At 39.0% G+C, this 14,820-nt stretch overlaps 1 protein-coding gene across 3 annotated transcripts in view; it reads left to right on the top strand.

Moving 5' to 3' along the window:
* Positions 1–280: 280 nt before the first annotated feature.
* mtss1 (MTSS I-BAR domain containing 1) overlaps positions 281–14,820 on the top strand; it is a 69,295-nt gene continuing 54,755 nt past the window's right edge. For 2 of the 3 annotated variants that reach the window (XM_046076358.1, XM_046076356.1), the window contains exons 1-2: positions 281–795; positions 1,048–1,163. In XM_046076358.1, the coding sequence (XP_045932314.1) occupies positions 1,092–1,163 (72 nt within the window). In that variant the 5' untranslated portion in view covers positions 281–795; positions 1,048–1,091. Of the gene's footprint in view, positions 796–1,039; positions 1,164–14,820 lie in introns of all 3 variants that reach the window. The other variant, XM_046076357.1, reaches the window with a different exon arrangement.

Here is a 14,820-nt window from a genome sequence, read left to right as displayed (position 1 = left end):
TACAGTACTTGAGTATTGTAGTTTCCACCACTAATTTCAAGCATACTGAACCCTTTAAACCTTTACCAACACAACTAAAGTATGTGAAGTGAATGGCAGGATTACCAGATGAACCTAGAAGACAATATTTCATAAAGTACAGAACTTGAGTAATGTTGCTTTCCACCTCTGTTCAATTGCACCCAGTCTAAAAGGAGCCGCACACATTTTGATTGACTGATTGAAGAATTTAACTGTGAAACTCTTGGCCGGATGTGGGACGTGTCACTTCGGCTAACTTGCCGCGGTGTTCGGGGACACACTGAATCACTGTAGGTTAGGACTCCCGTTGGAGTAACTGGAGGAAAACGTCTGTCTCTCTCGTCAAAACTCGCAAGAAAACATCGTGAAATCACTCGGATGCACTTCGTGAAAGAACGACTGTAGAGGGTTTGAATCCCAGCTGGACGTCAGATAAGAGCCGTGGACGGTTTTATTTGGACGAAGTGATTGATCACGGGCTGTGTGTGCGTGCGCGCGTGCGTGCGTGTGTTTTCGTGTGGAAAGCCAAACACGCATACACGCAGTCACAGGTTGACGCTAACGTTAGCTAGCCGAGGAAGCTAGCTGCGGTTAGCTGTGTTCCCCCCTTAAACCCGGGACCTAACCAGCCGGAGCTAAACTTAAAACAACTGTCAGACATTTTTTTTTTCGCAGACCGCTTGCTCGGTGATTCAGTCATGATGTGGTGTGTTTTCGGACGTGTATCAAGTTGGCCGGCTGGTAGTATCGGCTGACTGGAAGCCTAACGTTTGTGTGAGTCTCTCGGCTTCCCCCGACCTGGATTTTTACTCCTGTGTGTGTTTTCTTCTCCTCCGTTTCCACTGCTGTTTTCGGCTGGCTTCTTTTTTTAAAGGTGGACTTTGCCCTCGGGGTGTTGTAATTCTCCTCCTGCTATTACATAAAAAAGCCTATTGATTATTGTGTTGGAGTATTTCAAAACTTGGCTGGAAGCGTCCTCTCTCTCTGTCTTCCTTTTTTTTTTTTTTTTTTTTTGGAGGTAAAAAGTTTGCGTGTTGGGAAGTTGAGGATTTTTCCAAGCCTGTGGAAAAATGGATGCGGGTATAGAGAAGGAATGCAGCGCCTTGGGAGGGCTCTTCCAGCTCGTCATGAACGACATGAAGGTAAAAAGTCTAATTAAATAAACTTTTCTATTCCATCCGAACAATCTCAGTCTGTGTGTGTGTGTGTGTGTATATATAACTTTCTTGACTGCTTTTGCAATTTAAATTTAGAAATTGATATGTCTGCAATGCATGTTTAAAATTAATTTTCAGAATATTTGACTTGCTTCTTTTTATTCTTATATCTGCCTCTACGTTTTCTTTTCATAGTCTGTCACACATGCATATTGAGTCAGTACCCAGCAGTTTAAAAAAATAAAAATACAATAAAGCTGAGTTAATGAAAAGGAATGTGTCAGACTTGGAGGCCTGAGTTGGCAGCTCCATTCATTCCTAATGGAGATTTTCACCTAACATTTACACCTCCTCAAATATGATATGCATGTTTACTGTTCTTTTTATTATAATTGTTATACTTCTTACACTGGTTGTGTCATAAAGTCCTGGAAAAGCTTAAAATAATACCAAAAACTAGGTGGAATTTAAAATAAAGAGAAATGAGGGTGAGTAAGCTTAAGATGTTTAGGAACATTGAAATATAGGTTATTACTGACTGGATTTAGAATGACTGGATATGAGTGCTGGTGATGATGATTGGGTAATGAATGAGCAGAGGTTAAAACTGGAAGTGGGCCATCTGAGAGGGGAACAGAGCTGGGTGGGGGTGGATTTTACCAGCTGTGTGCTCTTTGATGTTAAGCAGGCTGCCCTTTGCTGCCTGTCTGCCTGTGTTTCACTGCTCTCAGATGTTCATCGTTAGCTGCCTGTAGTTTTCAGTTGGCCCTGAACGCATCTTCGTGTCCAAAATAGCCAGCAAAGGCTCTGGTGTTAGTGGAGTTATTGCTCCAAAGTTTGTACTGACTGGATCCTGACATCGACATGATCAATCTTAGCTTTTCCCAAATACACTGGACAATATTATAAATGCAACACTTTGTTTTAGCCCCCATTCATCATGAGCTGAACTCAAAGATCTAAGACTTTCTCTATGTACACAAAAGGCCTATTTCTGTCAAATATTGTTCACAAATCTGTCAGTCTGTGTTAGTGAGCACTTCTCTGCCGAGATCCATCCACCTCACAGGTGTGGCATATCAAGATGGTGATCAGACAGCATGGGTATTGCACAGGTGTGCATTAGGCTGGCCACAATAAAAGGCCACTCGAAAATGTGCGGGAAAATCTGAGGGTACGAGCATTACCAAAGCCATCAGCATCGAGTAGGGCGGAACGATTTTGGAAAATAATGTAATTGCGAATTTTATTATTATTATTTTTTTTAAAGAATATTGCAAATGCGATTTAATATGCAATTAATTTTCATATTCAAAACGGACAAGCAGTAAATCAGCGTATAGTATGACACAATATTACATATCATCAGTATTACAACACAATATTAGATTAAATATACACTGTTCTTTCTTGTGGGTCAGTCCTGTGTTGTGATGCATGAATTGTGTGAATTATTATAAGCAATGGTGGAGAAGTATCAAATTTTAATAATATGAGAAAGATAATTTGAGTCAAGTCATGGCATTAAATAATGATATATTATCATCAGGTCGGAAGATGACAGGAAAAACACAGTTCACCGCGATGTATTTTACAGTAAACGCTCAATACAAAACCGACAGTTCAACCATCAGTTAATGAGTCCTTATCTCAGTTCAAATCTCCTAGGAGTCTATCTTTCTGTAAACACTCAGTTTGAGGTTGGCCAACAAAAAAACAAAACAAGTGATGCCTCTCTTGTTTAATAGACAAGCTTAGAAATTCTCCATCAACACCGGAGTTCCCCTCCGTCGCAGCCTCCAGTGCTGGTGAGCAGCGTATTGGCTGTACTCAGGCTGTAACTCAGGACAGACTGGGCTTTTCAGACATGTGCGTTTGGTTTGAAACGCCATTTCACAGATATTTCCTGAGCTGACTGGTGGCTGTGTGTGTGACGGAGGCGCCGATCGCCACAATACGCTTCCCTTACTGCACGTGTCTGTCTGTTGTGCATTTTCCTGTCCGTCAAAGCGGCAGATGGCCCGACGATTTCATCCACTAATTCCATTCCCTGTGTGACACTAAAGTTTCTGTAGTATCAGCTTCTGTCAAGCTTAAGGCCGTTGTACAAAAACAAGTCAAGGTACAGCGTAAGGTGCGAAGTTGATGCCTCGTCTGCAGACTGCTTTACTCTTGGGTGTCATGTGACCAGAGTGTAATCGCAGCCTTTGTGATTAGAAACATTTTGTTTTATCACATCGCGATAATATCACAAATGCAATTAATCGTTTAGCCCTAGCATCAAGTCACTGCAGGAGTATAAATCCAGTGCTCCTTTCTCTGCTATTCATTGGCTCTCACCTTCTTCCATGAGTGAATTTTGAGGAACAAAACTTTTGATGGGACTCGCTGCCTTTTCCAGGATTTGTTGGCTGGACTAACGAAACAATTTTAAGACATCGCTGCAAAATTATGGTGCTCATTTGTCACTAACTAGGAAAAATTATCAGCAGAATAATCAGTAATGAAAATTAATATCAGTTGAAGCCCTAGTTGATAAATTAAGGTTTACATACACAAACACCAATTATTGGACAGGTTGTAATGCTGAGTGCTGACTGACTTGCTGGAAAACTGCATATCCTGCGTTTCTGTCAAGTTAGCACAAAAACAGATGTGTCAGTTCTTGTGAAATGCATGTGAAACTACTGATGTGGTAGTTCTCCTTTTTTATCATGGGGTCAGATTCACAAAACCACTAACCGTCCACTAACTGTAAATGTTACGAGAAATGTTTATCTCGTGGAATCCTGATTTATGTAGTTTTACATTCAATCAATATTCTTATCCGGAACTTGTCTTACATTTTTCCTCTGACGACTTTTCCAAGTCGGATTCACCAAACTCACTAAACTGAAGAAACTCATCATAAATTGCTTGTTAAAGCATGATGGATGCCACCTGTTCATGAGGATGTGCATGTTTGGGAGATTTTATCATTGGCATAATCACTGCCCCTAAAACTACCATATAAGGCAACCTGTTCTGCTCCATTTGTGGGAAGGTTTTTTTTCACAAAAAAGTCAGCAAATGTGTAAAAAAAAAAAAAAAAAAAAAAAAAAAAAGACTTTCACACTGTCGAGCTTCAAGTCCTGCCAAAAAATGGTGAAATAGACTGATACACACACTGAAACCATTTCAACAAGTTTTATATTGAAAACTACAAATACAATTGCAGGACTCAACAATAACCAGTAAAACGTAACGTCGGGACAGTTGAACTAGCAACTCAACAGTAAAAACATTAGTCTTAAAAAACAAAACAAAAAAACACACTTAACATACTGCAGTTGTTTTGCAGCTCTTGGCGCGCACCGATGTCCAATCCAGAGTTGTAATTACATGATGGGAGGTTGTCAAATGTTATTTCTCTAATCACAATCATGCGGCAGCTTCTGGGTCGAAAGGGAAACCATGCAGATGGAAGTTAAAGCTGCATTTTCTCTAACGGCCAGCAGGGGGCGAGTTCCATAAGAAATAATGGAAAAATGTTGCTACTCAGCTGATTTATTACCCCAGTAAACATTTTAAATGAGTTTAACAAGGCATGATGTTCATTTAGTATATTACCTTGTGATTGACAGGTCGCTACCATGCTAACCTGTTCATCAGGATAGAGGTGACTCGTGTCCGCTGCTTTGTGTACGTTTTTCATAAATGGCTGTCAGCAGGAGAGAGAGCACGTCATGTTTGAGTCTGTTTAGTATGTTTTGTTTTAAAAGTAAATTGTTTTGTTAACCTTTATTTTTTTTATAATTTTAACTGTGATTACATTTAAAAAAAACAAACCCATGTCGCATTCTGCGCATACCCGTGTGCTTCTGGGAGACGCTGGACAGTGTTTGCCGTGAGATTATAACAATTATCATGGTAATTTTAAATGTGTACAATAATAGTGGTTTAACATTAAACCGGTAATCGTTTCATCCCTAATATGCAATACCTGACTTTGCACCATAAGTCACCGCTCACCCCACCCTTTCTAAGAACACAGGAGAGGCTATAGTGGCTGGAAGGCTTTGTCGGTTCTTGTGCTAAATAATGCATGTGGTCCTCCATTTGTCCAAATTTCTCTTCTTTTCTATTAAACCAGATGACTACTACTAACGTTACTTGTTCTTCTTCTTCGTATGTATTCAACATAGTAACGAAATGCACTGGACCTTTAAGGCATTATGATACTAAAGGCTTTTCCCCAGCGGAGAAAGGCAGGCTGTATTTACGTGACTCGTACAAAAGGTCGGGACCGCTCTTGAATTTCATTCATACCTAAAAGAAAATTGTATTTGTGGATGCCACAAATTCTCTTAAATCACTCGTTCGTGCAGCTTAAGAACAAATCTGGTTGCCAAAGCGGTTCTTGCAATAGGCCCAGTGTCTTGTTATGTGGAAATAATTGTGACTTATCAAACCACAGATGATGGTTCAGCCTTCAGAAATACAGGATTATTGTGTAACGGTGGATGTTCGGATGACTCACAGAAAACACTGAAGCTCTGCCGTGTGCACTGCTGCCAATTCTTTATGATTAGATGTCTTGTTTTTTAACAACCCCATTTTAAGACGGAAATGTTTCCGAGTTTTTATCTTCATCCTGTCTTAAAGAGACGGGAAGGTTGCTGTTGTGAGGGGGCCGTACATCACCAGAGAGGCCACGGGTTTGGTCAGTTCTTGTGTCATTATGATATTAAAGCATTTTGGATGTAACATGATGGAACTTGCAGACATCCTGTGGCGAGGACAGTGAGCAGTACACATGAGTCACTTCTGCTGTGAGATAACGAGGAAGAGGGGTGGTTGTAGTGGATTGTGTGTGTGAATCAGAGCTTGTGGTATCATATCCTGGTATTTCACCAACATGGCACTGAACCAACGGGGGCACTCCTGCCATCTGCCCCACACGCACACAGAAGTCATGTCTAATTAAGTAGAGAGTTGCTGTTCAGATAAATCTCTCCTCAGGGCATCATAACACGCCTGTGAAGAGCTCACACTTTGAATCACTGAGTAGACGTGAATGCACAAAGGCTGGTTGCAAACTATAGGTTATTTTATTTTTATTTACCAAGCTGCTATTTAAAGTTATGCACAAGATTTTAGGATTGTTGTATTGCAAAGTGTTGAAAACCAAGTATGCCGGCCCAAATCCTCAGTCAGATTAGTTATATTCATTGATCAGATATCACCTGAATTAAAAAAAAAAATATATATATATATATATTTTGAATTCAATTTGGCTCATTTTGTTAACTGAATAATTGCAGAAAAACATGTTAATACTCAGCAAAGTAAGATATCAAAAACTATGGTTTGGTTGTGTCATTATCAACATGATTCTTCAGGCATTTGAAACTCTACACAGCCCTAATCAGAACAAGAAATTACTTTATGCACATCAGATGTGGAGTGCTCAATAAAACAGTGTCTGGAAAAACATTGCTTCATGTTTTCTCTACATTGTGCAGATGAATGATTTGTCTTCACAGCAGGTGTAGAAACAGTAAACGAGGTGTATAGGTTTCATATAGGAATTATTATGTAACAATGTAGGGCTCACTTGGTTTTAATATTATAGTATTTAATATAGAAAAACTAAACTGCGATTATAAAATGATTATTGATGCATCTTTTTTTTTTTTTTTTTTTTTTTTCCTATAAAGGATTTCTGGATAATTACTAAGCATTTAATTTGCACATTAAAATCCAAAAGAAACATCTCCTCATTAGCATAAAAGGACTAGTTTGCATCCCTAATTTACTTCATTAACCTCAGCTCCATGGTCACCACCTTCATTTCTTTAACACCTAATTGTCAGGTGACTTTGAAAACTTGAATATCAGGATGTAAAGGAACGGTATGTATACAGGACGGAGCTGGACACCAGTTTAGTCTAAGCTTGTACCTGATGTTGTCAACCCTTGACAAGTAGGTAAGTTAGCACTAATGACAAACAGCTGAGCTAATTAATATTAACGTTACATAACAGCCAAAAAACATGCTGTACTGGGGATATGTTAGCTAGCGCTAACTGCCTACCACTTTTCCAGCAGTGGGGGAAACTACAGACACACTGACCTACACTGCACGTGTACTGCCAGGCTGAAACTTACTGCTAATATTTTTCTCAGCTAACTTTCACTGTCATGTTCTTCTGCTGCTCTCTCTGATTCACTCGGCCTCACACACAGAGCTCGCCGAGAGTCGAGTGTCACCATGCTCGCACAGTGTACGAGTTAAAATCATTAATTGCACATTGATATTGATGATTGTGTGACATTTTAGTAGGGTGGTTATTCATGCGGCCGAATACAGGGGGAACCCTGGTCTGTCTGTTATGTGTCACAGACGGTACCGCCGCTGTACTTCCGTGAGTTCCGCCTTTTGCGTTCCGTCAACATTACATTATCAATTAATATTTAAATAATTGTTTTTTTTTTGTTAATCGATTCAGAATCTTCCATGTCTGCATCGCGATGCATCTAAGAATGGCTTACTACTTACAAGTGGTCAGTCATTTTTAAATCTTTAGTCTGTCTGCGAATTTAGATCTTATCTCCCGGCCTTATTACATCCTGTTTGAACTTCTTGTTTGTATTAAGAAACACTTAACAGCTCGGAAGAAAATCCGGTCCTGCTGCAGCTTCATGAGACCTTAAAGTTCTGCCGGGAGAGACACAGACAGCTTATTGATTTCTGTCTCAGCTATATCAGGAGTGACATTATGAGCTATCGACCTTCCACACTCCTGCATCTCTGCTGTCATCCATCCCTCCGTCCCTCCATCCTGACATGCTCAATACGTCACTTCGCTTTCACTCTTTCACCCTCATCTTTTCTCCCTGTTGTCAGTCTTTCCTTATTTTTCATTTTTCTCCTTCTCCCCACTCCTACTATATATATTTCTCTATCCACTCCTATTTTCTTCTTCCTCCTTTTCTTCCCTTTCCCTTCCACTTGTAGTTGTAGCTCCCCCTGATGTTCTTGGAGATTTGATTAGTGTTTGACAGTTACATTTATTCTCCTTGTTAACTCCTCTTTAAAGGAAAATGCCACTCAAAACAACCGTTGACCCGCCCTCTTTCCTTCAGAGTGTATTAAGTGGAAATGTGGGTGTGTGTGGTTATGTGTTTATGCATTTGTGTGCGTACGTGTTATCCATCCTGTACTGAAGGTGAACTTAGACGGCGCATGCACGCGCGTGTGTGTGTGGAATAGCAAATAGCTTTCAGATACGAGCTACAGACGTGTTAAGTTTCTACATGGACACACACACAATAGTAAACAATTATTGACTGCATTACTGTTTAATAACCAGTCATGTCTATATATAATAACTGTGTAGTTATTTTGGCTTAAACTGTGTACAATTACATTAAACACACACACACAAAAGCACACCCTACATCTACAGCCTAAAATGTGATGTTATCAAGGCTTAGTCACATCACCGATATTAAAATTTATAGTTCCTGATAGTTAGGTGGGGGGTGTGGGTGTGTGTGTGAGAGAGGGAGCGGTTGATTTCAAGGAAGTCTCACTGCTGACAGGAAAATAGGCAGCCTCATGTGAATATAGGCGTGGACACACAAACCGTGAATGCGCTCACTTTGCTGCAAAACTGACTACGCATATTATAGAAACGCACACATTATAGAAATACACACATTACCATATAGGGCTGTGTGGTATGACAATGTATTTAGTTTTACAATAGAAAAACGTCTATGGTATAAAATTATGCTCTATCGTACTGAAACAAATTAAGTTTGGTTTTTTTTTTTTTGTTTTTTTTTTTTACGTGACAAAGGCAACTTATTATTTTTGGCCGGTAAAAAATATGTTTGGTGGATTTTTTTCCATCTACCAGTTTCACTGGCTGGTGAGCCAAAAAGTTAACTTCCACCCCTGGATACCAATAGAGTACTTCAATCGATACCTTGCATAAAATGCCATCTTTTGAAGCCATACTAGTTGATTGGTAGCCTATTGTTATTTTTATTGTTGTTATGGACAAGCAAGGTTATCTATTTTATTTTTTCTTGTTTCAAATAATAATAAAATAACTGGGAAATTGTATCAGATCCTCCTAGGGCTGGACGATAAAACAGTAATAATTATCTAATAATAATAATTCTTTTCAATAACAATATAACAAATGTTCAATTTTAAATTCAATGTTCGATTTTATTTACTTTACTTTTACTTTAATTAAATTTTTTATTAAGATGTTTATTTTGTTGAGGAAAAGGGACTGAAAAAAGTTCTTACTAAATTTTTTGCATTTTTGTTGACAAAGATTTTATCGTAACTGGTTTGAATGTTCTACCTCAGATTTGGCAAGCGATCCATTGTTTGGCCTCATGCGTTTACCATAAAGAAGAGTTTAAACCACAATTCTTTAACTTTCCCTCAGGAGCAAAAATCAGCCTTTAAACTCGAAAGAAATAACAATACTTGAGTTATCGTGATAATTATCGATATCGAAAGATATATGAAACTTTTTATTGTGTTAACATTTTTGCCCATATCGTCCAGCCCTACATCCTCCTCATCCTAATTAGTTCATCATCACGGCTAGTATTATATGGGGAAAGACTCCAGCTTGTGAATTTTTTTATATTTGAATGAGAGAGGAGGAGTGAAATAGTTTAGTGACCAAAGAAATTGTGGCAAACAATTTTGCTGCATTCAGTTTAATTTTTTGATACATGTGTTAAAAGTAAACAACGGAAAATTATTTTAACTTTCGATCAATAAACTGACTTAAAAGATCTCTGCGAATGCTTTTTCCTTTAGTGGTGAGTCGCAAAAGTATAAAACGAGAGTCTCTTTAAACAAGTCACTTAACTAGCCTACACTAAAGACTCAAACAGAGGAAAAGAGAGGCTGCACGTCCAGCTGATCAGACGCAGCCAGAGGGTCCCTGAGTAAAATCAGCTGATAGCTGCTGCACCACAAATGCGTTTAATTGATGTGATGGAACGCAGTGATCGATTTGTGACAAGTGATGTGAATAGCAAATAAAAAGTGTTAAATGATACTAGAAGATGAAACCAACGCAAAGCCAAGCTTGTGGTGATAAAATTGCAACAGTGACGAACATGCCTGAGGCCGCAGCCGAAGGTTGCTAAAATAACGCGTGGACTCTGCGCATGCAGGTCTTTTTTTAATAATGGTGCAGGCACATAAAGAGAAAAAAGAGGCTCTTTCTTTCGATTCCATTCGATACCATTCAAAAAGTATTTTTTTGCTGTGATCTGGTTACAAAAAGTATTGATTGAAGTACTGGTTCGACTGGAGACGTTTCATTTCTACTCGATACTGGGCGTTTTTGGTTGATACCATGAAGGTATTGAGGAGCGGTACCCATGCCTTGTCGGGTAATGTTTAATGACTCTCCCACAGACAATCGGCTTACTTTCTAGTTCACCAAGACATGCTGTTGTTGGGATGTTAGCTATAGCAGCAGGAAAATCGCTTACCCTACCTTTATCATGCAGAGAAATTTACACTGGGATATGAAATGACCTATATCGGGATATGAGATTTTGGCCACATCGCAGAGCCCTATTGGCACACACACTTGGTTATGTCATTTCTGAGTGTTGTGCTAGCTGCTAGGGATGAAAGAAAGAGGCGATGATGTGTGAAAGGCAATAAGACAAGGGGAGGAAATACAGAACAGAAGGAAGAACATAAGTGAGAATGAAAGGCAGAGGGGGAAAAAAAAAAAAGAGAACTTTTATGTTTATAATATCACGTGAACCCCTTATTTAAAATGACCTTGATGTTTGTAATGATTAAAAAAACATTCATAGCCTTACCCAACAATATGTTGTGTGATTAACTCCGCTTATACAGACGGGGATGGTAAATTAAACAAAGAATGATGTATTGCTGTTCATTAAATTTTTCTGTCGGCTAATCGCATAGATGCTTTCAGAGAGCAAAGATTACAGCTAGAAGGACGACGTTAGAAGAGGGCATGGGTGATATGATGGATAACAGTTAGGATGACGTGTAATACGCACGCTGTCGAGATGGATAAGCTTAATGGGAGTTGTTTTCTAAATGCACACAACAAATAAATCGTTTAAGATAATCGTTTATCTTGGAATATGTATAGTAAAGCTTTATCTGTAGTAAAGAGATCAGGACTTGGGATCTCTGTGGATTATGGCATACTAATGGCTGCAAACATCAGTTATGCCCTTCAAATACAGCTAAAGAAGGCTGCCTTTAGATCAGACCGATCCATCCTGATGTGTTCAGTCCAGAAATGCAGACTGTGGAGGATCCAGCTCATTGACTGACCTGAACTGTGCATGGAGAGTTGGGTAGGAAGGAGGAGGGGTGGATGGTTATGAGTCAACAGGTAGAGAGAGATGGAGGTGATGAGGCAGTATGGATGACTGCAGTTCAGTAGAGGGTGTGGATTTATAACACACACCCACACCGATATCACAACCCACTGATGGAGCTACACACAGTAGGTACCACCTTTTGAGCACTGAGGTTAGTTTTATGAACTGATGTTTTAGAATTAAAGTAATTGTTAGTTTGTGCTTTTAAAAGGCAACTTTTTAATCAATGAAAGAGAATTTTCATATATATATATATATATATATATACACACACACTCTTAAATGTTTGGAATGGACATCGAATGTGTTTTAAATATTTGTTTAGATATTTTATTTTAACATTTTATCAGTCTAAAAGTAATTCCTATTGGGTATAAGTTTTATTAAATATGGAAATAACACTGCAGTATTTTAAAAAAAAACTGGATTTGGCAGATTTTGATGATTCTGCAGAAGTTTAGTGGCAGTGATTTTCATCCTGAGCTTAGAGTCATATTAATTGGAGACACAGATGAATAATCAGTAAGAGATTGAACGACACAGCTGTAGACAAAGAGATACACAAATGGTATGCAAAGAAAGCAAAATAGAAAAGTCACGTGGAGATCAGCCGTTTACTTCCTCTTCTCCACATGAACAGGAACCCACAGCAAGACTCTGCAAAACAACAAATAATAGGGAAGACAACAGGAGAAAAGGAAAAACAGAAAAAATGACTGTTGGTCTGGTTAAAAGAGTTTCTGAGTATGATTTAGACATAAAACTACTTAAATCTCCATATTCATAAACATTCACTGGCATCAGATTCAGTCAGATTCCTCCCACAGATTGGTCTATAAAATGTAAGAAAATGTGTTTCCCAAAGCCCAAGAGGACGTTTTCAAATGTCTTGTTTTTTCCACAATTAAAATATATTCAGTTCACTGTAGAGGAGTAAATAAGCCAGAAAATGCTTATGTCTTAGGGGTTTAAGTTACTGACAGTGAAAAGTAGAATCCCCAGTATAAGTCTATCGGTGGACCGTTGAGGACTCTCTCTCCCCTCATTTTCTGTCATCTCTCTACTGTCAGCTCTCATGTAAAAAAGAAAAAAAAACAAGCATGAAATTCCACCGAAATTCTTAAAATACTAGCTTAAACAATCTGCTCACAATTCTTAAAGAAGACCCGCTGTTGTCACAATAGCTAATTGTCCTCGTGTAAGGTATTCAAGGCCTCCACTATCTGACCCCGGCCTCTGAGTAAAATTAGTTGAATTTGGAGACTGAAAGAGTGACTGACTGTAAGTACACATGCATGTGACAAACTCATAGCTAATTATGTGTTTAGGTTATCATGATGCAGCTCCACAAAGTCTGGCTGCTGCTGTAGAGAGACAGAGGGAGAACTGATTTCTTTTACTTCTCAGCCTCACTGCAGGCTCCAGGGCTTCAGTTTTCACCACAGTTTTTTAATCTGGAAAACAATTGATTGAGCCTGTCATCTAAGAGCTGACTTTCTGCCTCACAAATATACTAAACTTTGTGAACTTCAGTAGTTTAAAGAGAAGAAAGCAGTGCATGGCGACCCAGTACACCATGATGAAACGGAGTGAACAAAAGCAAAGCAGAGGGGAGAGATCTTCCTGCTGTTGCTGTTAAAGAAATGATTGAGTTATGTAAGAATGATAAGAGGAATGAGAAGTCAATACTCTCCTGTCTGTTTGTCTCGGTAAATGAAAACCTAATTGTTTCACAGATAAAGGACCAGGCAGTCTACTGTGTTGAACCTGTAGGACTTCACTGAACATACCATTAACCTGTTGTTGACGCACCCTACCTGTCTGCTTTCTCTTTTTGTCTCTCTCTCTTTGAGTCAACCAGCGTTGCTCAAACATGGCGTTAAACAAACCATCAACCTGCTGTTTGAACAGTCCAAACCTCTCTCGGCCTCTGTTGCTTCAGCACATTTGCACAGCGACTGTAGGTCTAACACATAATTACCAGGGTAGTGGGCAAAATGTTTTTTTAAATTTTTATATGTATTTTGGGTGATATAGTCAGTGTATACTCTGAGCCTAAACATTTGTGAGCTGTTTTTAAAGATTTATCTCTTCATTAGGAACAAATAGGCTCAAGGCTGAGAGCCACAGAAAGAGTAGTGAAGTCATAAAGTATTGAGAGAGGTACAAACATGTTAATGTTTATGGTCTTTCCATGGAATTTCTTTACAATAAGGACAACAAAGAATAACAGGCCAATTAGATACAGATGTGGATACCCAAAGCCTAAACATTGTTGGCTCTTAATAAATGGAAAGTAAAACAAAAGTGATGGCTTGTTAGTAATCCTCTGTAGTGTGAAATTGCCAGGTTACACTTTCAAACTGGTTTCAAAGGAATCTGCGCCGTCGCATTCTTTTTGGCAAATGCCTTCTCCGCACCGTGACACTGAGTGATTTATGATAAGAGGGTCCTCAATATTCCCATACACCACAAACCAGGATATTTCCCCTTCTGCAACCAGTTAGTCAGTAGTGGTAGATGGAAATGGTTTTCCGAACAGTCTACAGGGTCAACCTGTTTCCGCTCGAACAGATTTCTGTAAGATGCATTTAAAACACACTCGGAATTACCCTCTAATGACATGAGAGCTTTTTTATTTTTAATATTCAAAGAGATGGTTTACACCATCAAAGGAGATTTGCTTTGTTTCTAAAGAGGAAGTGAACATTTAAAACGCACCAGCATTTTTAGTCCCAGCGTATTCTTATCATCGTTTGGCTGCCACACAGTGAAAGTGGCAGGTAAGTCATGAAGGAATTATGCTACACATGCTGCAGAGACGCTTAGAGGAACTGACACATACACCTCTCCCAAATCTCAACATCGCTTGAACGTGTTAAACTCAAATTGTACAAGTATAATCTCTATTGTCTCTGAATGACATCCATGCGTTTGCTAACGTATAGATAGAGAAGCATGTTCCAGCCTTGACGCTCTCAACTTTCCTGAGGTTGAGCTCTAAAACCGGTTCATTTGAATTTGTGCTTTGAACCAGTTTCCCCTGAAAAATGTTTTGGCTCTTCTCTCGATAATACCCACACCTCGCCAAACTGTTATCTGATTATCTGGAAGATAAACAAACAAACAAGCAAGCAAACATTCATACAGAAGCAGCAGGTACTAAGCAGTCAGCTGAATGCATGGCTGCACATGTAAAGGTAACACAGAAAGCTGCAGAGTACACACTCATTCACAC

Source organism: Micropterus dolomieu, linkage group LG18, assembly GCF_021292245.1.
Source record: "Micropterus dolomieu isolate WLL.071019.BEF.003 ecotype Adirondacks linkage group LG18, ASM2129224v1, whole genome shotgun sequence".
Lineage (NCBI taxonomy): Eukaryota > Metazoa > Chordata > Actinopteri > Centrarchiformes > Centrarchidae > Micropterus > Micropterus dolomieu.
The sequence above is the reverse complement of the archived record's forward strand: the minus strand, read 5'-3'. Positions and strand labels throughout refer to the sequence as shown.